The sequence below is a fragment of the Amblyomma mixtum genome, chromosome 7 (genome assembly GCF_055824585.1).
Source record: "Amblyomma mixtum isolate Tamu chromosome 7, ASM5582458v1, whole genome shotgun sequence".
Lineage (NCBI taxonomy): Eukaryota > Metazoa > Arthropoda > Arachnida > Ixodida > Ixodidae > Amblyomma > Amblyomma mixtum.
In genome coordinates, this window is record NC_143018.1 from 101,624,861 (window position 1) to 101,648,958 (window position 24,098).

The window sequence follows — 24,098 nt, forward strand, 5'->3', positions numbered from 1 at the left end:
AGGGCTCCGCTGGATGCTGCTGCCAGTTTTGCTCGCCGAATCAGACCTTCTTGGTCGACCCGGCGATCGTTGGAGAGCACTCCCTCCCATTGCTCCGCACTCGGGTTTGTTATCACTGGTACCACGCTTATCCTCTGGCATGCCCACGTTATGTGGTACAGCGTGGGGGGTTCTTGGCACCAAGGACATTTGTCATTGTATTGTGTTGGATATATTTTGTTGAGTACGTGTAGGATCGGGCCCGTCTGTAGCTGCCTCCACGCGACAGAGCACACGAGGACAGCGTTGAAGAAGCGGCTTGACAATTACCGGCCACTAGTCAGAATTAACTTGCATATAAACCTTGCCGAGGCGGTGGAAGCTACCTATGCGACCCACACTGAAGCCTCCAAGCGAAGCGAGTCACCTACTTAAAACTTTTATATTATTAAATTTATTTCGTATACCACACCGATTACACAAAATGATCAAAATAATGTTTAACAAAACAAGGCTGCAATGTATCGGCCAGGATTGAGTAAGGCCCATGTCGCTGGTACGTTAGTCGAGCATTTTTTTGAGACCGAAGTTCACCTTATTACTAGTGCGCTCATGAGTACATGCGTGTGAACTTTTCTGAGTGCGTAAAACGAAGCCTGTCTATGCTTTGAGCATAGTATCCGCAATACTTTATGCAGTAACTTCAGAGTTGTTTTCGAATTGCAACTATTGTTTACCTTTCAAAATAATACAATCGTTGGTTTTACACTTTTGTCTAAGATTAGGCTTCTAAATTTTTGCTTACTGGTCCCTGAACAGAAGCATCGCTAATGGATACGGACGTATTTAAATAGACAGTCACCTGGTGATGAGTGGTCCAAAATAATTTTTTTCTAGATGCAAAGCACGAGTGGTACTTACCTTTTGCTTGTCTCGAAATTTGAACTCTCATCGTTATGCGCGGTAACTATTCTGCCGCCACTCTGTTGAGTGCCGGAGCTGGCGCTTGTGTCCCATGGCAAACCCCCCAACGAGGCAGTACAAGGGGATATGGGCTAGGCATCATTCGAAGCAGGTGAAGCTAAGAGTAAAATATTATATGAAGAACATCTGATAAATTGAACGATAACAGGTGGGTAGCTAAGATATTTAAATACTTAAACATAAAGAGTGTTGTTATACAGTGGCGGAAAAGGACTACGAAAGTATCTAGTAAGAATGCAGGACACAAATACGGAGAAATAAAGAGCTTTAAACTGCAGGTAGTAAACGCAAAAGTTCAAAACTGTTTTATTTCATTGGAAAGCAAGCGGACTATAGAACTGTATTCAAATTAGAAAAGGCAGATCAGGAAGGAATAATTTTGTGATAATTCAATAGACAGTTCCCTACTTTTTTAAGCTAGCTCCTTTGAACTAAAAAAATCGCTAACAAATAAAAATTAGCGTTCCTGCGTTCTCAGTCCGGCACTGCCCATGTGATTACCAACCCCTCCACCGAAATGACGTCAGCTACTCCCCTCACCGGTACTGGCGTTCGTGCTGTTGTGTGTAGCAGTCATAATTCTTGAACGTTCTCTTGATTTTGTGTCTGCGCTTTTCTGCCCTCGTCCCTATGTTCTTGCATTTCAGTTGTATCGAGCTAGCGCATTTTTTTTTTATTGTGGCTGAGTATACCACACTCAAGAATTTTTATGGTTTCGTATTGTGTATCCTTATGTAATGCCCCTTAACTGCGGATCTTTAAGGAAATAAAGTGATGTGATAAGTAGTGATCCCTTCTTGTTCAATGTCCTAATGCATTTACGGAGAACGCAAAAATATCAGTTACGGTTATCCACTCCGAACGGCGGTGCCAACAACGACACTGAACAAATATATGCCCTGCCAACAAGCGCTGGGTGCTACCGCGGGCTGAGATAATACTACTACTTCTCGCTGAATCAAATGGTATTGTATCATATAGTGCATAATAAATCATTCTATCTATTCCCGTGAGGCTTGCATTACTGCACGCCCTCTTTATGAGACTGCAGAATGAACTAAAAAGAAGGAGGTTCACATGAAAGCCAAGTGCCACTTCCGTACGGCCGTCGCTCACTTTAGATGAGCACTGTCTTCGGGAGCATGTTAATATCCTTTGCATAGTTGTAAACAATGCTGCTTCGCTCGTTTGAAGGATGAAATGGGCCCACAGAACGAGGTGCGTTTTTGCGCTGTTGAAGAGTATGATGGTTTGGGAATGAACGGAATTATGATCTAAATACCATGCAGACGCTCAGCCACTGAACAATTTTGTTAATACTCAGAGCTAATATGGTTTGACTCCGACTTAGATGCTGCTCGTCACGTCGACTGGACTGGCTCTGGCCACTGGGTGTCGCACTCTGAAGCCCGCTCTTTCGGTTGACAATCTGGATGCGTGGACACTCCGCTCGGCGACAGCGGACTTCGCCATGGCCCTCTCCCTGGTACGTCCTGTTCCTTACCACCTCCTCCTTTCTCTTGATGTACAGTTTATCCAAATCAGCTCTTCTATTATGCAGCACAGATCTGAAGGAAAGCACGCCGAGACTGGACTGTGCAGTAGCCCTGAAATTTGTAGAAAGAAAAGCCTTATGTGTCGCTGTTCTGACCTGTCAAGTGCCTTGACCCATCGACGACTGTAACGTGCTTTCGGCTTGCCAATCACGGAGGGAAGAGAGTTAAGAGGGGAATGAACGCTACAACGGCGGCCGTAGAAACTTAGGCTCTTCTCAAGCCATTCGCTTTCCTCTTTCACTACGCGGTGACTCCTGATTAAGTCTCACGTAGTTGAGGGCGCTCTCCTGAGGCCAAAGAAATCGACCACCAGTCGAAAGTGGGTCCGATTTACCTTCATTTGTTATGACTAGGCTTCGCAGCTGTGAGTTGACGCTTCCTGCTGATTTTGTTTTCCTCTAGATTTCTTAACCCCCTGCCACCGCCGTCTTGACGGAAGCCAAGATAGACCCTGACTGGCCATCCTATAGGTTGTGATTTTCACGTTTACTTTATGTGCAGGCCCTCATGGTAGCGTTGCTTGCGAAGCGCTGGATCCGATGCCTGCCCCCTTCAGGTTTTGTCTGCACCCTGCTTGGGGGTCTCGCTACAGCCACCGTCCTCGACGCCTTTCGCTTCTGGGCCCCAGCGCACTCATTGCCGGTACGTTCCACCGCGATTAACTGGGACATGACATTTTACCCGCATTTCGAGAGGAATGCCCTTGTTCCTGCAATACGTATACCCGTACCTAAGCGTAGATCGTTGACACACACAGAGACCTATTCCTCTGAAAGGCGCTGCAGCGTAAGAAAACCTGTGCAAATCAAGACTAAGACCCCGAACATTTAGATCATGAGTAAGCAAAACAGCTTCCATAATTACGTAAGGATTTCCAGCGCTATCCCAAAACGAGAACGAAAGCCGCGGACTCAAAGGTATTTCGGCTGGGCGTAATCCATACGCTGGCATAGCAGCATAGGCGAACAGTGCTGTCTAAAGCAATGAGGGCGTTTGAAACGGGGCCGCTTACGACTCTTTTAATTTTTGGTTTTCTTCAGGGCGTCATTTTCGCATTGCTTAGTGGAAACTTGGTAGGGAGAGATTTTGATGTAAACAACAAAAAAAGGAGACAGATTAGTCAATGCAAACATGGAATTTTGTAGGAAATAGTGTTACTAGCGTGCTGAGCATGTCAAGAACAGCCATACTTGCGCCATTATAGACGTCTGAGAAAGCGTTTTCATCCTTTTAACGAGCCAGTAATCAAAGTTTTTCTAGGGCAAGTTGAACGCGTGGCCGTGGTATCTTCTGCTGAGTGAGCCACGTGAAAAAAATTACCGACGATTACGTTACTTCCTAAGGCGAAATTTGAGCGCAGCAAATAAGCTGTTTCACCTTTTCGATAGATTGAGGCAAAGAAATCGAGCAACACATGTATGCGCTATCACGGAATTTTTTTTTTATTTTTCACACGTATTCTTTTAACAAAGACTCCACTAACAGTTCTCGCAACTTTCTTTCGTCAAATACAATTTTCGACTAGTGTCTACTGAGATATGCGACACAGTTAATGCGTAATTTCCTTTCCTCAAATACAATTTTCATTTTCTTCATTACGGCCTCTCTTTCTTCTTTCACGCCTACGTGAAATAACCGGCGCGTCGGCAACTGAAGAGCACCCTATCCGCCACACAAGAACAGGGGGGGGGGGGACCCTTTCCTCCTCTTTCTGCATGGCGGCGACGGTGTTCTATGCAGTCACGTTATCTTGACTCTCTAGCGGCGTCAGCGGCATCCAACGGTATCAGTCGGTCGCTGCTAGCGCTGGGGGGATGAAAGAGGGGCGGAGCTGGTTACGAGGCCGACGACAACGCGAAACCCAGGAACGGACGCCAAAGAGCTGCGCTCTAAAAAGTGACTCTGGGAAAGACTTTTTAGAGCGCAGCTCTTAAGGCGCATCTCCATGGAACCATCCGAGGCGCATGAGCGCAGCGCCTACGCGTTCCAGCGTATGCCGGAGGCGGTGTGCGCATGCGCGGGAAACCGACCCCAGCTGGCGCTGGTGCGTGGCAAATACCTGCCCATGTCAGATATTTGCGCTTCGCTCGCGTCGGCGCCGGAAGTGGCTCGCTGGTTTGCGGTCGGTGTAACTAATCAGAGAAAGCAGTTCTTCTGGCATCCGGTACGGCCCTTCGTGCCGTTTTCTTCGGTGAGCTGAGCTGAGCGCGAGTACCAGCAGACATGAGGCGACAGGCCATCCAGTTTCGTCTGTTTTCGGGCGCTTCTCGCGGCGCGGCGCTGGGCGCCTAGGCGCTGCGCGCGTATGCCTCGGATGGCTCTATGGAAATGCGCTTTCAAACCGGCACTCCAAACGCACCTGCGCTGCGCGCCACCGAGCGCCAGGCGTCCCGCGCTCCAGCCAGAACCAGTCTGCGCATGCGTGTGGCGCCAGACGCGAGCAGCGCGAACCTCGACGCTCAGATCTGTCCGTCACATAATTGGCGCGCGCCACGCGCGCTCTGCACGCGAGCACAGAATGAACGAGTGTCGATAGTGCTGCGGATTTTGCAAGTGCTTAGATGCAGGATCACAGCGAAAAGGCGTGCTTCATTACTTGTGTACGAAATACGTTCCGGACGTTTTAAAATCATTTAATATACTAATTACTACCTCTCCTCACTACTGGCAGTCCAACTGCTTCTAGCAACTTTACTAGCAACGTCACTGTAGCGCCCCACTCCAAGAGTGCCCAAACGCGAGCGGCGCGAACCAGCTCAAGGAGAATGGAGATGCGTACCTCTCTCGACGTCCGACGCGGCGCGGCGCTCAACGCGCCAGCGCGTGAGGCGAAGCCTCGGGAATGTTATTGGATTCAGGCCTTTATGCGCTTCCGTCGAGCGGCTGTGGTCGTTCCGGTGAATAGTTGGGATGGTGACGTAACGACGCAGGGCCAGTTGAGTGACGCTGGTAATGTGACGAGTTACACCGCCGCTGACGGCATTCGTGCCTGAAGTGAACCATAAACAGCTGCGCTGTAAAACCATAGGTTTCATGAATTAATTGCGTCACATCAGGCTCTAGATTCTCCAGCTGGGGACTGAATTGAAGTCGAATCGATAATTTGAATCCGTTGCTCGTGTGTGACGCTGGTGTGGAGGGGGCATGAACGACCAGGCAGTGACTTGCATTCCGTCTTTATGATCTTCACGCACCCCGCAGTCTTGCGTGCGAGAAAACACTGCACATGCGTTTAGTGTTAATCGATGGTCTGTTTTCTTGCAGACTTCCCTGATGCAGGCCGAGTTGAGAAGCAAGCAATCGCTTGTCGTGAGATTTGTTCTGGCCGCTGTGATGCTCGGAAGCTTTCTAGATTCAGGCTTGCGTGATATCGTGTTGTTCCAGCCGAGAATGAGCAAGGTAAGCCTTCATTTTGACCCCTCGCACACTGTTTTGCGGTATCGGTAGGCAAATCAGGATTTAAAAAAAGAATAAATGTCGTTATATATATATTTGTTTCAAATATTCTTTCCTTTATTGCACAAAGCAGTGCAGAATTCATTTAAGGTCTGATAGCGGGCTGCAATTTTAATTTCTTGGACCTAGGATTCTGGAACATATTGTGTCAGGTTTCTGCAATAGCAGATAAAGGTTCGCAATGTTTTCAGATATATTTCAGAGAATTCATGCGAAGCTATAGGGACAACATAGTAAAAATGACGAACCTTTTTTTCAGGGCTGGGGTGCGTGGGCATTAACGAAATAGTAGCTAGGGTCAGCCTTCAATAAGAGAGCCAGGAACAGGGACTGCGTCGATCTGCTTGAGTAGGGGCGCCGTTTTGTAGCTTGGAAGGTGTATATATTTCCCCTTATGAGCAGAAACAATAAAGGTGCACGTTCTGTCAGGGTATATTTTTAAAAAGGCTAACTAGAGTTGATATCGCCTAAGGGTGCAAAGTTTGGGCATGATATTGCTAAAATGGTTTCCGAGATAATTCTACGCCCTTGCAGTTCTCAGCGAAAATGTTTCAAATCGAGTTAAAATATTCCACCGATGGAAATGATAAAGACTTTCAAGAGTATGATAGTGCATGTTTTAACCTGGAAGGTCATGTCATCGATGAAAGTTTGCTTGGACACAAGTACAGCCCTGTCAAACGTTTAGAGTCCAGAGTGTTTGCTTCTAAGGCATGTAGTGGTGCTTCCGTATTCCTGGAGGTCCCACTCATTGGAGGATGCAGTACCAGAGATCTGAGACAAGGCAAGTGAGTCAGCTTTCGCTGGAGAAGCTATATTTAGCAGCCGCACAGGACCACTTTGCCTTTCGAATACATGCTGTGAGGAGGGGTGGGTGAGGTTACTGGCAGTGGTCCGGCCACTGCGCTGTATTTCAGCCGGTGCTCCCACCCGGCCTCGAAGCAACCTTGTACTTTTGTACACTCACGAGCGCTTGTGCGCGCTCACTTCTATGGAAAGCCGTCTGCCTTGTTACCCAGAAACTGCTGTTGTAGCAAGCTGAAGAGGCAATCACGCAAAGCGTTCCACAGATAACCTGGTCGAGGGTGCGACCAAAGGTATCTGTATCAATGTGCTTGCCGAATTGCATAATCTGTGTCAACTTCGCGGAGCGCATACAGTTAAGCAACCTTATTTCGTGTCATTTGAAATACGTTCAAAAAGGAGTACACCCAATGCCTGAAGCTTGCTGTTTTCGACCATTCGAAAGAAAAAGTAAACGTGCAGATACACGCATTAAAAACCGTTACAGCATCAGGTGCATCTCTCATGTTCAACTACAATTAACCTTGTCCTGAGCCCTCTTTGCCGCTCTATAACCGCCAACTTCTAAACCCAATCTGCCCGCATGATTCCTTTCGTGACTTGCTACGTTTAGCCTATTCTTGGAACCAATTCTGAAATCCCAAGGAGCCATCACTGGCCGCCATGTGCTGGAAATGGTGATTAATGAGCCCGATGTATGAGTGAACAAAAGGTTAGATAATATTTCCGTACACTAAATTTAGGTATATTTTCATCAGGTATATTTCCATCAGGGACATTTTCATCTAGTGTACGGAATAAATTTGCTTTTGTATCTGAAACATATAATTACGTTTGTAAGCCTGTAATCCCCGTCGTATTAAGCACGGCAGAAACCGTAAAAAGGTTAATAGGTTTCGGCTATACTGGCGGAGCTTTATAGATTTCTCTCCTGACTGAATAAATGCAATTTCCTAACACATTTTCTAAACCACGCATGGATAGAGTGTGGGCTACCAGAGATACGAGAGACCTGCGGGACGATAGCACTGCGAAGCTATCAGTAGCGGCAAAAAAAGTTTGGATTTCTGTGGGATGATGTGTTGCCTGGTAATAGCACAGTTGCTAAGGTGTGAGTAAGGACAAATTGAATTAGGTCTGCATATATAAGGTACAGCGTTGTAGTAACCACTAAACGAAATGTTAGAAAAGAATAAAAAACGATAAAGAGGTGTCACCAAAAATATAATGTGTGGGCCGACACAGAGTTCTTTCATGCAGACCCCCGGGGCTAGGTTACAAAGCAGTTTACTTCAAAACAGTGGCAGCCCATCCTTTTTTGTAGGCGCATGAAAAATTTAAATCCAATTGCGGCAAGATTATTAAACTTAATCTTCTCCGCGGTAAATGCATCTTTGGCGCGGTTGAGCACAGGCGACCGGCCTGTAATGCTCGATGCTGAATGATTAACACAGTACTATATGAACGATAATAATGCCTAATAAAAATTACGCTAAATGTTTTTGACTTCCCTGCATTAGGCCCTTAGCTGTCTAAAGCATCGATCTGACTAGTACAGTATTATTGTGAGAGTAAAGTTTTGGTTCTTTTCCTTCTTCGTACCAAGAGCGCCCCGTCAGTGACGGCTTGTTGACTCGAAAGCTGAAGGTTTTCTTTGCACCAGAGGTGCCCCGCCAGAGCCTGTCAGCAGACAATACCCGACAACAACATAGAACATGCATGGGAGATAAACTGATGCTTTATGCACATGAATTCCCATATTTACTAGTTGAACAGTGAGCACAAAAACATGGAACTGGCCAGCGCTAGAGGAGACCCTACTCGGCATAGCCGAAGTTGCATAACATCTGACCGTAGCCCAGAACTTTTTTCCCGTGCTCTGCGGCCCAGTTTTAAGCTCCTATGGGCCCGGCCTACATTCGGCAGCATCGAATCATGTGAAAATCTTATACGATTGGTTTATCAACCATGCGATCGGCCCTACAATTTCCGCACGTCACGAAACCCTCTCCCAAATGTACATAGCGTAAAAAGGAGATCAATTTACTTCAAAAATTGCACATTGCGGGAATGGACACACCAACTGATTGGCACACTGGGTAACGTGCATGCCCAACACTTCCACTGTACTACACAAACTTTATCTCCCCTATGAAAGAAAAAGCAGCACACATAAAAACTACATAGCAAAACACTTCCACGTGTGGGCGGTCTCCCCAGGACCCGTGACCATGGCGACTCTCGGAATTAATGCAGTTATCAGTCCCAAACGTGAGCCGCCACCCTGCCGAACAGCAACTAGAAGCGCCGAACCGAATTCCCGTGCGAGTCAGATTCCCGCGGACTGCTGACATAGCAAACTCCTCCCGGAGTCCGGTCGGTGGCAAAACTCAACGGGTCGTCACTGTCTTTTACGAAGTGGCGGCGTTCGCTCCATCCGGCGGCCACTCCCTAGGCCAGCCCGGCCCTTGAGAACTGTTGACGTTCAGACTTTGGAGCTTTGGAGCCATTACCGAACACCAACTATCCACACCGTCGCTGAAAACTCACATTTATCTGTTCCCGTCCACAGTGCGTGCTTCACCCCGCTTTGTCTGGCAGTGTTTCCTCTTCAAAAGAGCTGCCGAATTTCTGAACGAAGCGTTCGTGGCTGGGTTGTTTCACGTCCGGTGTCCGTCAAGACGTGGGGAGGTGTCGGCGTGCGGCGCTCTGTCGGTGCAACGACTCTTACCGCTCTTTCCACAGTTGGCGCGATGCAGCCCCTGCGAGAAACAAACCCCTCGACTCCCCGCCACTCGCCTCTTTCCCTGAAGGGGTCATTTGGGGGCTCGGGCGAGCCGGTACTTCCTCTGACGAGCTAGGTTCCGGGCTATTTGGTAATGCATTTAAAGGAAGAAACAGCGCGACGAAACACGGACACACGAAGAAACGACACACAAACGAGCGCTGACTCACAACTCAGCGTTGTGAGTGAGCGCTCGTGTGTGTGTCATTTCTTCGTGTGTCCGTGTTTCGTCGCGCTGTTTCTTCCTTTAAAGGTACTCCCTCTCTCTGCCACTGCCTACTTTGAGCGCTTCACGCCGCCTCCCATCGAGGGGTCTTCGGAGTTCTGCAGCGGAGGGACACGGGAGAAGGAAGGCCGGACGGTACTAATGATCCCGCGCGCATCCCCCGGTACCTTAGTGGCCAACCGCTCAACGGCAAATTGACCTCTTAGCCCCAGGACGGAGGCTGGGGGGGGGGGGGGAGGTAAATACTGTGCCAAGCGCTGGCAATGAACAATTGCCGTGAACTCCAAGTGGCAATAGAAAATACCAGCACCTAGCGCAATATTTTAACGCCAGATATATGTCCCTTGCCTCTTTCCAGAGATCTAAAGACGAAGATAGCTCGTCAGTATTTGCTCGGATCGCCTGCGTGATGGTTTATTCGTAAGTGACAAAAAAAAAACGATTTCTGACGTCTTATGTGACAGTAGACATTCAACGTTTCAGAGCTGTGATTTGTCTTGTTTTTCGTAGTTTAGGCTAGAGGAAAACCGCTAATGAACAGTACAAATTTAAAAAGACGAACAAGGCGCTGAAAACAAGTTATAGAGGAGCGAGGTGTTCATTCCGGCGTGAAATTAAAAAAAATAAACGTTTGAATGGCCCCGCTGCCGAAATTTTATAGTGCTGTAAGCATTGCATTCCAAGCACTAGAAAAGTGTCCTTATGGAGGAACCTAGTTCTACGCACAATCTTCGCTTGCCAAGGTCGACAGTCTCAGCCTCGGTAGAAGCACTGCCTCCAGAGGAAGGGAAGAAGACTGCAACTGAAGCACAGAAAACTCTATCAATCGCCTACTCCGTGGAGTAAGGAGCGGCACTCTAAGCTAGACCTACGTGCCCCCCCTGCGTGAGGCTGATCCTTAGTGTCGTTTTTTTAGTTAGCGTCGTGTAGTTTTTTAAGGCAACATACCCGTCATGAGCAAATTCCCAGAAGTCTGCAACACCAGTACCTCTTCGTTTGTCTTTTTGTCTTTGTCCTTCTCTAAGCAAGGAGATTCGGTGCCGCTCATAAAAGAACTAAATGTTTAATCATTTAATAAGCGAGCGGACTGCAATCGCCAATACGCGGAAGTGAGGCTCTCGTCCTATTTCTCGACTGGTTGCAAACAAACCGCCAGCTTCTACTGCGCATCCACATTTCATGTTAGTGACAGGCGGGAGCGACCGATAACGGCAGCTTTCGTGCCCACTCTTGCCACTTCGAAAACTCATTTCGCACCTTGTGGAGCCGCAGCGCTCCTCCGTCGCCCATGGGTGCTGGTTTTCAACCAGTTTTCTGGTTAGGAGACAAATTTTCGCGCACTCCTCAGGAGAATGTTGAAGCAAGGGCGGATGATCAAGTCTTTTGAGCACTGCTCGTGGAGTCGATAAAGTTATTTTAGTTGTACAACAAATACTGAAAAACAGTGGATAGAAACGAAGCATTTCCTTATACGCTGCAGAGCTCATGCCGTGATAATGGGCCTCAAATAGTGTTAATAAATATGAACACACAGGACCTAACTTACTTAGACTCTTAGAGAGGAATAATGGTGGGGGCTTGTATTTCAGTTGCTCGTTTTTTTTTATCCTTTGCTCTGGCTTTTATTTTCGAATATTTTTCTTCCCCAAGGCAGTGCCGAGACGCCATGAGCCGGGAAAAATTGGCAAAAATCACTTTTCCCGTGGTTCGAAGAGGAATGCGCTGCAAGAAACTACTGGAGCGACTGGCACCGCGAATGGATTCTCGGCAAGTGAAACCCGTGCCAAGAATTGGAAAAGAGAACCTGTGCAACCGAATTTAGAGTGGGCAGTGTTGTAGCCGAGAATGCTGCCAAGGAATCATCATTTCTTTGTTCCGTGATGACGGCGTATAGGTATATTGCCTTGATATGCTTGGTGCATGGCGTACGGCGCAATGAAATGGCCCAGTGTAAGTTTCCTGTCTAACCGAGTTTTTCGAGCAGAGGCTCTAGAGCGATGAACAACATAACACTTGCGTCATAATCGACTTTAACCAGATTAAGTACTCTAACTTGATATTAACTAATCACTTTCTTCAGGTAGTAGCGGCCACATTCTTCCGCTAAACTATGAAAGAATATATGTGCTATATCGTGCCATGCGGCTCTTCAATCTATATTTCGGTTCACTTGATATGTACAATGTCAATCTAAGCAACTATAATTTAAATGCACACCCAATTACTTACCGCGCTTTCATTCACTCTTTTCCCCTCATTCCAACAAGGATGTCAATTCGCATGTGCTGTCGGACAGGAGCCTTGTCACGTGGTAGTTCTTACTTTTCATATTAGTTGTGGCTGTAGCAGTTCTTTGCCAAAAAGAGGATGTAAGCCGTAGCACACTATCACATATGCGCAGGGCGTCTGATCGGCATTTGGTGCAGTATAACAGGGATAAAAACAGAGATGGGATGTGCAGCAAAAATGAATATTTAGGAGATATAATGGCTAGGCACACTCACCTACTAAGAGTACAAATTTGCAAGAAAACGTACACATACCCGAACAAAAGAACTAAAAGCAAGTAGATACTTACATACAACTGCACTGCCAGTGTCTTGCACCCCATCACACAAGTTGTTCGCAGTGCTGTGAAGTCAAAAGCTACCTTAACCACTCTGACCACCGTGCAATACAAAACGTGTCCCTCCATGCCTCTCGCACCGCGACTGGTGGCTCCATCCCAGGGAAGGAGATAACACCAGCTTACAGCTGCGGCGCGCCGCAAGCTCAGCCGACGCAGCGGACGCCATGTGTACGACTGGCGGCGCACGAGTTCACAAGTTTCCGCAGGGGTGCCTTTGCGCGGGCTTTCTCTGTTAATTTAACCAGTGAATGAAACGTTTCCTTAACTTTCAAAACACGATTCCGAACTACATTTTTCAGCTACTGCAATATTGTTTAAAAATAGACGCAACGCTGCTCAAATATTTGAAGGACTTTTTGTTGTATTCTTTGGCCCTGGTTGAACTAGAGAGTTGTACTTTTGACAGTGCTGCAAACAACTTGTGAGGTGAATTATAGAGTATACACGAGGTTACTGCATATATGCACGGTATGTAGAAAGCAATAACTTCGGCCCGTTTTGGTTAAGCCAACACAAGGTCTCTCACTTTGCTCTGACTTCTTTAATGTTCATTGTTGCATGTCCGTTCAGAGTTGCTACTCTGCGAAGAGCCACCCGGTTGTAGTTCAAGATCGATCGCCAAAAGCTCACTAGTACCCTGGTGTCTGTGCCCTGTTTGCATAACGCCGCAGCAGTGCCGTCATATTGCCTGCTACCAGAGCCAATGCTGTGTAGGCTGCGGGCATTTCGCGATGAGGCAGCGACAGCGGCGCAGTTGAGGTGCAGGTTTTTTGAGTGCTTGAGCGGCATCGCATTTGTAGCATGTGCTGCTTTTGCAAAAACCGCAGAGTAGCCTCTTGCCCACGGGCAACGGAAAGCTGGGTAGTGCGAATCGGAGACCAGCGTCAAAGGACACTTGTACACGTTAGGTTGAAAAGAATGTTCAGAAACGACGATTATTTACGCTATGCTGCGGGGTAGCAGTCCAAACGCTATAAAAAATGTTGTTTTGACAGTTTCACATGTGCATTAATATGAAAATCACACTTTTGCGCAAGAGAAAAGATGATTTTGTTGCAGTATTTTTTTTAGGTGTAGCACAAAATTTTACGAAAAGGTCACTAGTATAAAAAGTTAATGGAATCCTTCATTTTGAGCTAATTAGCGGACCATTAGCGGGCCAGACTGCTGGAGTCCGGTATCCCTCGCATCATCTTAAAATGTGCGAAATTTTTACGCACACGCTCTTGAAATACGTTTCTACGCTTCGCTACACCTGCACATTTTTGTGAGCAGCTGGAATCAATCTGTTTGAAGTGGAGAGTTATCGTTCATCTCTCCCCTGCATCTCCGGTGCTTCTGCTACTTTTTTGGTCATTCTATACTGACATGCCTAGTTCTCCAACTTGGCATAAAGTTCGCCCGTGCACCCTTGGTAGTAGTGCGCATGAGCGTAACCTATATGACACATCTCATTATCAGCCAGCCCAGTGGCTGAGTAGCTATGCATTCAGCTGCGCACTTCAGTGCCGTAGGAGAAAACTGCGCCTGCAGCAAGCGCAGTTTGATGGGGGTGAATCGCAAACATGCCATTGTGATGTGCGACGTCAGTGCACAGTAAAGAACAACCGGTGGTCGGAAATAATCCTTGGAGCCTTCGGTTTGGTTTGGTTTGGTTTATGGGGTTTAACGTCCCAAAGCGACTAAGGCTATGAGAGACGCCGTAGTGGAGGGCTCCGGAAATTTCGACCACCTGGGGTTCTTTGACGTGCACTGATATCGCACAGTACACGGGCCTCTAGAATTTCTCCTCCAAAGAAATTCCAGCCGCCGCGGCCGGGATCGAACCCGCGTCTTTCGGGCCAGCAGCCGAGCACCATAGCCACTGAGCCACCGCGGCGGCTCCTTGGAGCCTCATTGGAGCCTTCATTACAGCGTCACTCATAGTGCACGTGCATGAGTACGTCAAACTCGATATGCTATGCAATATGGAACCAGAATAGCGCCCCTTTTGTACAGAGGCAACGGAAAGAAAAGTAGGATTAAGAAACGTTGAGATGGTCCTTAATGCCAGATGCGGCAATTATTTATTTATTTTATTTAAAGTACCCCTAAATGTGCTCGATTGAGGGAATACGAGGACGGGGAGGGGGAGCTAGAAACAAAATACATAATACCCAAAAATACTGGTTTCGTTTATTGTTTTATTGGGGTTTAACTTCCCAAAGCAACTCAGGCTATGAGGGACGCCGTAGTGAAGGGCTCCGGAAAGTTCGACCACCTGGGTTTCTTTAACGTGCACTGAAATTGCACAGTACGCGAGCCTCTAAATTTCGCCTCCATCGAAATTCAGCCGCCGCGGCTGGGATCGAACCCACGTCTTTCGGGTCAGCAGCCGAGCGCCGTAGCCACTGAGCCACCACGGCGGGGAAAATACTTCCTGCGCAATGTAAAGAGAGTGGCCACTTACTGCACTCAAGTGTGTGGTCTTCTCTCAAAAGGTGCTGTTTTTCGGACAGGTTTTGCAAGACAATCCTTGGCTTTAAGCCGGTGCTACAATTAGCGATATGCCTTCCACTTCATGCATACTAAATTTGTATAAGCGACGCAAAGAGAAAGGTATACTGGCCCGCAAATATGTATTGGTAAAATTAATTAGGCCTACGAAGTGGAGCGCAAATAGATACTAGAAGGAACGCAATCCACAGTTTGTAACCGCGGTGAACTTTGCCTGACAGCATGCGGCGCCTTTAGCGTGGGTGTTGGGTTGTAGGGATGGTGAGATTGCCTCCATTGGAATATCCTGGCGATATGCGTGTTAGGTCAGTGCGAATGTTTAAAGAAGCTTCTTGATTCGTATCTTCTCTTTAGAAACGCTTGTTTGCCGTCCACCATGCAAGATAACCGCCGACAGACGATTAATGCGTACGCCCTCGTCTATTCATTAGTGACAAGAATATTTGCCCGGCTTGGAAAAGAAATGTTTTGCTCTTGAAGAGATAAAATAGTACTCCTACACTCTTATGATTATTAGAGTGCTAGAATTTCTATTTCGAAGAGTTTAACTACTGCATGCCGCGGCGATGTTTTGTTCGGTGACGCGTTGCCTCTGCGAATACGCGGTTTCAGCTGCTGCACAGAATTGATTTCGGCCGAGGGTGTTCATCCGTATCTGATTTTCTCAGCAGGATGACAATCTTTCCTGTGTTTTTTTTTTCAGCAGTCTTCACTCCAGACGCCCCAGAAGTTTCATTTTTAGTGTAATGAATGTCCTTTGGATAGACGCACTGCGCCTGCTATTGTGCACGATGGCCTACTTCAGCTGCCTGTTCGCAAGAATTCCAGCGCTTGAGTTGAGTACCATTGACGGCCATTTTATTAGATAAATTCTACTTCTTTCTGCTGAAAATTCCGGCCCGCGAGCACCAAAATCCACATTAAAGGAACAGTGAAATTACTTTCAATGACTTTACCTTTTGGGTGCCAATGGAATGCTCATTGCCAAGATAAACTAATACTCCAGGAGGGGGGGCTCTGATCAGAAGAGCAGAAGAACTTAAATCCTAATTTTTCTATATGTACTATTGCTTTCTCGTTGCATACGGCGTCTCAAAACCCCGCATTCGGGGACATGACATATATAGTAGAGTAACTCTGTGCGACTTCAGAGGCACAGCGATTTCCGCGCAACCTTGTAGGCGTACAGTGGCACTATTTAGCAAGGTAGTAACTCAGGTAGATAAGTATTACTAAAAACAAGTTGGTTTTGAAATTGCTGTGAATAAAAAACCTAGTGATATCTACCACAGATACCAGCCACCGTTCTGCCGGCAACATGGCAGGACCACTGGCAACATAATGGCAGTCTGTTTCCCTTAAAAGAGCGGAAGAGATGATGAAAAAGCACAGCTAAACGATGCAAGAAACGGTGGCTAGTTGTAAGCGAAAAAAATTAAGGTGCCCGATGTTTCTCCTAGCAAAAATTAAAAAAAAACAGTATCTATGGCACTCAGCCCCGTAAGTCTCAATCAAAAAGTGTGCTATATCAACTCCAGGCTGTGTTGCCCGATTATTTGCAGGTCTAGGAAGCTTGAACTTAGCACGATGGAACTGCTTCTTCCAGCGCGACCTTCTTTGCCAGTTTGAAATTCATATCCCGGCTTAAACCGCAAGTTTCCTCTAGCTATTACCAGGATAAGGAAACATCTGCAAGAACCATCCGGCATCTCTATATTCGTCGTCGACAGAACAATCTACCTTTAGTACAGTTTGAAACTGAGCAACTGATGATATCTACGGGAGCCTTAAAAACCCGATCATGTTTCAGATAAATGCTTCAAGATGGCAAGAATACACCTTTTGCTAAAATGAAACCGCCTTTGCCGTGGTACTCAGATTTTTTTTATAAATTTCTCAGTTTAGCAGGCAGCAAAAAGCCTGCACGGAGTTAAGATTTTTGGATTAAGCGCATCTAGCAGTAATTCAGTAGAAGAAAAAGTTCAGATTCATCCGCTGTTTTTCTTCCGCGTGCGTAAGATTTCAGTGGACGCCGCAACAGATAGCTGTGTCATCCGTTGGTGGATGGACTTCACTGAATCGTCCAGGAGTACTGAAAACTGGGCTTTGTGATATTTTGTAATGCTGGTACAAGGGAGGCCGGCATACAGAAAAAAAAATCGCCTCAAGCACGTAGCTACTGATAGCTGACAGCAATTGATCACTAAGGCTTTGATGCCAGTTATGGCAAAGAACTAGTAAGGAAGCGCACGGCGATCACTTTCCCGACCTCACCAGATTTGATAGTAGAGTGGCCCGCAATTTCAGGCCGGAATAAAACGTTAACACTGCCTACGAAGAAAACGACACATTTTGTTTTATTACTTTCAGCTATAGCATACCATAGAGTTGCAAAGTTTATGCTCAACAGGTGCGCGAGAAACGCTATGCAGTCTATTTGTACTGAGTCCGGTTTACAAGCGGCGTTAATGTCCTTTACTTGCAGCCACCACTCTTACAAGCTGCAACATCGAAGGAACAGTTTTAATTGTGTGTTTTTCTTTCGAAAAAAGGCACCATTTACAACTAACATATATTCGTTACAGAAAATGGAACATACGGTGAACTATACAACGAAATTACCTGACATTTTTTTCAGTGAGTGAAAACAATTTCGTTCGTGATAAAAGTGGCTGAATCTATAAAATAAGGGCGCTCGTCAATGAACAACCCTGGGTGCGGAGAATCCAAGCAATCTAAATTGTAGCCTATGTGCTAGCTGCTAGCTGCTAGCAGCTAGCAGCTGCTGTTAGCTAGCTGCTAGCCGACAAATTGTAACTTTCTGAGCATTTACTTCAAACAACGTGTTATCTGTACTGGCACGTGGTGGGCCGACACAGACAGGAAAGACAACTTCTCTGTCTCTGTCGTCCCATTGTGCTGCAAAAGGTCATAGAAAAAATCATACCAACAAGCCGAACTGCAGTTTTGATCTTGTTGAAGATTTCTCTGAAATAGAATGCAAAAAACTTTCACTTGCTCTGCTGCCTATTGTTTCTATGGAAAGAGGTCAGGTCAAAGTTGCTTTCCAGACACGCCTCTTTTTAGTCTGAAAGCGAAGATTTAAAGAAGGCGAGTACACAAATAATCATTTTTAGCACTCTCTCAAAATAATTCAGCGCAAAATGATTTCGCGTATTACTGTGCCAACATGCTTTAAGTAGACCGCAAGTGTAAATAATTATAAAGGCCCTCCTCCTTGAGCTGCTGTATTCACAGAAAACTTCCACCGGTGAGCTGAATCAGTGTAAGGCGAAGCTTGTTTTCAGCTAAACTTTACGCTTTCACTGCTGTTTTATATTTTTCAGGTACATTGTAACCAGTTGTGGTACCGCTTACATGTCTACTGCGTCTCTGCTCTTCATCGTAACCTGCTTGGGCGAATTTCTTCTCTCGGTGTACACCTTGGAAATCACCCATGTCTTCGGATGCAGAGTTCGTTCCTTAATCCTGTCAGTCATCTACAAAAAGGTGCGACTCCATACTCTTCCCTATCATTAGACGTGCAGGGGCTACTTTTGAACAAAGTATAATCTCATTGATCTCCAGTCAACCACGTATGTCGCCAGCCCCACTCAACTTATCCGAAATGACTTTCTTATATTTACTAAACACGATCTCATCGCGGTATTCGACGACCTTTAAATACCATAGGTTTGCAGGGTACTTGCTTCAGAGACCACCATTGTCTTTTATGTTTGTAGCGGTTTAACGTCCCAAACCAACTCAGGCTATGAGGGACGCCGTAGTGAAGGGCTCCGGAAATTTCGACCACCTGGGGTTCTTTAACGTTCGCACAGCACACGGGCCTCTAGAATTTCGCCTTCATCGAAATTCCGCCGCCGCGGCCGGGATCGAACCCGCGTCTTTCGGGTCAGCAGCCGAGCGCCGTGACCACTGAGCCACTGCGGCGGGCTTGTACATGTTGCTCAGTACATGTGTGCTCAGTATGCTCAGTACATGTTGTGCTCAAGTGCATTCATTTTTTTTAATTCCATACCAACAATTCGCCTTTGCTCGCTAATATGCCTTGAAATTTTGGACTTACTAATTCAGTGCACTCAAAAGGTGAAAGTTCTGAAGTTTCATTTATGTGAATTGTGCCTATTTAACGACAACTGCTTCTATATAGTTTGAGAAAAACTGTTCCTGCATTGTCGAAACTTTTAAAACCTATCCATTATGATAGGAAGCGCAATAGCATAGACGTAATTTAAAACAGCATTCTGACGGATTAGTTCGTGCAATTTATATGTGAAGAAATGCAGCGTCAAAAGCAAGGACATCTTGTCTCGGTGTCGACTTAATGCCCTTCTCGCTTAGACGCGAATGGTTTTCAAATCTCCCCCCGCCCAGGTATCCAAGATTGCCAATAAGGTAGTTAATTATTCGCTGAAACAGTCTAAATCGTAAATTTTTGTCCTTTTCAGGCACATTTTGAGAGCGCATCGTATAAAAAATATGCTCAACAGCATTCGCTATTGGTAAACGGGCCACCTAGTATATACTCGATTTTATGAATATCTAACTAAATATCTACACCACTGAACAACTCCACGTGTTCTTGGTGTGTCTACCATCGCTAAAGAACGCTGAAACGTGAACAAATTGTCTACATCTCCTGTTCGCATTTAATTTCATGCAGACAGAAAATATCTATCGGCGAATATCTCCTGTCTTGCTATTGCAAGTGCTCCTAATAGCAGTTTAAAATTTTTCCCGATGGAGAGTAATAAAAAGTTGATTAACTCTTGCTTGTGAGGTGAATTATAGGCTATACGCTAGAGGTGACTGGATAATTATACGAACGGTATGTGCATAGAGATGCGTGCGCCCCGTTTTGGTTAAGCCGCTGACGGCAGGAAACGCGCCTCTAAGTTCAATCCCAGTGGCGAAAAAAGAGCCCGTGCTGCTTACGGAGGCAGTGACCATGCGCTCTTCTCGAGCGCCTGCCTGCCCCAGTCGGAGCTAGCCTTGGTGCCGTCGCTTGTCGTCATCATTTCGTCAATCTCTTACATAGCATCATGGACGGGATTTCCGGGGCACTCTGAGCGTTCAGTTCCCGAATCAGATGCGAAAAGCTGAAAATTCAGTCGCGAATATCAAAATATCTCAATGCAGCGTAAAGTGGAAAGTGGAAAAGATATTAAAATTAACAAAGTTTGGCTAATTAATTTTAAAATTTAACCGCTATGTCCTTATCTTGTGTCTGCCGAGCCGAGTATACATTCCCTGAAGGCGGCATTCACGATACTCTGAGGGTCTTTTTTTTTTTAACCTGCAAACGGTTAAAAAAGCACACCCTATATATTCAAAGTGCGCTTTGAAAGTAAATTTGCTTTAAGTAATCTGTGAGTGTGTTCTGTCCACTTGTTGTCCTCTTCTCTTCATGTAAGTGAAAAAATACTGAGTACAAGAGCTAACACTCCGACACGTGTATGATTAACCGCTATGGAAGATAGGAAACCGTGGGAAATAGAAGGGTTTGCTGAAATCTTCTAAGCACTCTTTTTCCATCTTTCACATGGTCGAAATACTTTAATTTAATAGAGAAAACAAATTTATTTTTGCAAGATGCAAAAATAACTTTTGAAATACGGCCGCTATTTCTTTTTTTTATAATAATACAGATGTAAAAAGCGGCCATTTCGATAAGATGCTGTCCTGTCTGCTCGGGTAAACAGCGTGAATGCAATTTTGGGTGAATACCAAAGTAAGCACGCTGAATCTGAATTTGGGTGTGAACTATCCTCTCCACATGGCTGGAACGAAAACGCAGGAGGTGTGTGCAAGGAACCTCTCAAAATGGGCAGTGTTGCAAATAAGGAATGCAGCAGACTTCACCTTTCATCGCTTGACCTGGATTCTAAATCGTCCTTTATTGCCTCTATTTAGAAAAGCCCGCTTTGCTGGACATGCTCTAAAGCGGGGCTCTACTTGTTATGGTTGTATGGCTGCAAATTTGCCCCTTCTGTTCTTAAGGCGCATAGATTTACTTCATGATGTCAGTATGCTAATATGGCACCCGGTTAGCATGTCTTGACCCTTGGAAATAATAAAACGACAGTATGTAAAGCACTGAACCTGCGCCATGAGAGAAAAGCTGCGCATAACAAGGGAAAAATCAGAATGAAGTGCCTTTTTAAGTTTTCCGCCAAAGAAGTTGCCTTGACCAATTTCCTGTGGGACGCACACGCATTCATACCGTGGCGTTAATCTCCCGACAGGTTACCGGAATGACCTCGCGTACTCGTGCTCTCTACCCGACTGGCCGCATCCTCTCCATGCTGGGCGTCGACTGCTTGCAGCTCTGCAATCTGATTTTCGTGGCGCCCGTGCCCTTAGTGGGCTTCGTGACACTTCCCTTCGTCCTCTGGATGCTGGCCGTAAGGGTGGGCGCAGTTCCCGCGCTCTGCTGCGCTGCTTGGATGGTACTCGTTCTCAGCCTCCCCTTCATCGTGGCGCCTGTGCAACAGCGGATATGGGTGAGTCAGCCCGAAGAGGAGTGTCTTGGGGCACACCAGGCGCCAAGAGTAGAGGCGTGTATGTAAGCAAACGAGGCATGAGGCCTACTGCATGTGTCAAAGCTTGAAGGTTTCTAAACAAAGAACAACGACAAAGAACTCCTATTTGTCAGCAGGTGAAGGGGTCTCGGTCGAAGATATGTACGGGTTGGAGTTCAAGGTATCGTTCCCTAGAAATTCCAATGTCGGCGTTGTCAGCTTTGGAGTTTTTAGCGAAAAATTGCTGGCAAGGCTCTGGCAGGTGGTCCCGAGGGAGGAACTTAAGAGGCAAGTGGGCCATTCATGTGGCGTGACCTTGCGACTTTCGCACAACCTGCCCATCGGGTATTTAGCAATTTGCTCACCGTGCCAGGCGGCAGTTAAAGTTTGGTCGCTCAGGAGGAGTAACCTAGGCCGCACAGAGCCCACAGCTGGGAGCAACTGTCATCGCAGTGCAGTGGCGTGTCGCTTAAAAGCTCTATCGCTGCGCCAGAAGGGGCATGACGACACCCACAGGTCTATAAATGTAAAGTTAAGAATAACCTTGTTTATGTAGGGGAATAAACTCATTACGCTGTCGCGTAGTATCCTTAAGGCGGAACATAAGTATACCCTCCAGTATTTATCCTCTTGGCTTGATACCAATGTCTTCTCTGGAAAGCAAGCTGAATGCGCCGATAATTGTTTTCCTAAACATTTTCCTAGGTTTTGTGTATTTAAAATTGTGAACACTAACCTTTTAACAACACCACTCCCTCGGGCAATATTCAAATTCTGGAAGAGATAAGGAACTTAATAGATCAATAAAATAAATATCGCTAGACACAAGCCTTGGCAGGAGATGTTCCCTGCCGACGATGTCTCTTTTCCTGTGACCTTATGCTGCTTACTAGAAAACTTAGAGTGGACTGTGCGCGTAAGCCACAAAGACTGATCCTAGTATGTGGCTTTGAATATATCCCAACCGTTCTTAAAATAATAAGCTTCTTTTGGACATAATGGTGAACAAAATTGGGGTCTTTTAGCATACATTTGATAAATGAGCCTCCAGGATCATGTCCCATGTTAGCCTGATCGACAATTTTGGGTACGGAACATATAAAATGCGAAACAGGCGCTTTCTGTAATTTTTAAGCGTGAAGTGAAACTTTCATTGCAGTTGTTTGTGCCCCTAAAGCAGTTGCATTGATCGCTTTGGTAGCCAATACAATCCCAAAAATTATGTTGCAGGGCGCAATGAGTAATAGTCAGCACGGCCGGATGCTGGCGCAAGATGTGCGCAGAGCCTGTCCATATTGGCACATCTGTAGATGGGGACTACTAAGAGTGCACTAGTGCCGTCGTCAAAAACACTTCGGCTGCGCGTATGCCAGCAGTACTCTGTGTATATCTCCCCTCTTAGGTAATACGGCTTTATGTTACATTAAATAGAAGGTGAGGGCTAACGCGCCAGTGAAAGCATAATTATGCACCAGCTTCCTATGTTCCCCAGACTTGCCTAACGACGGCAGTGCTCCACCAGTATGCTTCACCTCGACCGCCATCAATTCTCACCCTCGTGCTCCCGGGATTTCTTGTGCAAATGACGGCGATGTGGAGAACTGTATCGCGATGTTTGAGATTGTTAGTACGCTCAACCAGTGGGATTCGGTCGGTCGGTCGTTAGGTTTATGGGGTTTAACGTCCCATAGCGACTCAGGCTACGGCGGACGCCGTAGTGAAGGGCTCCGGAAATTGCGACCGCCTGGGGTTCTTTAACGTGCACTGACATCGCGCAGTACATGGGCCTCTAGAATTTCGGATCCCAATTTGTAACCTTCTACTTGGAGGATACGGCAAGGGTTCTTGACTGACGAGGACGTTTTCAATATTTGGGACCTCAGCAATCAGAAGCACTGTGACCTGTTTGGTAAATATGTAGGTTGCCAACCACAGCTGATATGGACCTCGCAGGTCGCGCGCAAATATCACCGTAGTCATACGTGATGTACGCACATCCAGGCAATGTTACCCCTATGCGTGAAAATCGACATCCCAATATCATAGCGTGACAAGGTAGTGCACACGTTGAAAGGCATTGCGGATGACTCTTTCAGCATCTTCGCGTATAAGTAATATGTGATGGTTGACCAGATCATCAAGCAAAGCCAATGTTTTGAATAAGCGAAGAGCCGTCGCCTTACCGAGCCATTCATCAGGCTGCGGAACGGACGTGCGACGTCCTCAGGCGTTCGCCCTATGCTACTGTGGCCAATGCAGCCATATCACTCGAGCTGTACGCTGCGTGCTGGAGGCCATATCGCCTGTTTCTTTCTAGCTACCAGCGTATTACTCACTTTCGGTAGTATCCCTCATACAGGCGGTTGACCGGCTAGGATTCGCAAATCTGGGACTCCATCCTGTTAACGCTATAAGTGCCCAAGACATCCATCCCGTATATCTACACGCAATGGTGGTAACCTCTTCGAGTGGACAACTCCTGATCATCGACTTATCTACTTAAACTACTGCCGATTAGGCCGCATCTCTCGACAATGATAAAGCATATGGTCACCGACATGCAACCTCTTTTTGGATTCCGCTACTTTACGCAATTATCAGTCGTCATCAGTGTTTTCAACACTTCAACATCCTCCGTTCA

General features: G+C 46.4%; 1 protein-coding gene across 1 annotated transcript in view; it reads left to right on the top strand.

Moving 5' to 3' along the window:
* The window catches only part of LOC149337027 (multidrug resistance-associated protein 1-like), a 108,632-nt gene that overhangs the window by 24,730 nt on the left and 59,804 nt on the right, over window positions 1-24,098 (top strand). Inside the window, exons 3-10 of the mRNA XM_089553236.1 lie at window positions 2,315-2,449; window positions 3,021-3,161; window positions 5,784-5,918; window positions 10,149-10,210; window positions 11,441-11,557; window positions 15,619-15,750; window positions 18,263-18,425; window positions 21,182-21,439. Of these exons, the coding sequence (XP_089409362.1) occupies window positions 2,315-2,449; window positions 3,021-3,161; window positions 5,784-5,918; window positions 10,149-10,210; window positions 11,441-11,557; window positions 15,619-15,750; window positions 18,263-18,425; window positions 21,182-21,439 (1,143 nt within the window). The remainder of the gene's footprint in view (window positions 1-2,314; window positions 2,450-3,020; window positions 3,162-5,783; window positions 5,919-10,148; window positions 10,211-11,440; window positions 11,558-15,618; window positions 15,751-18,262; window positions 18,426-21,181; window positions 21,440-24,098) is intronic.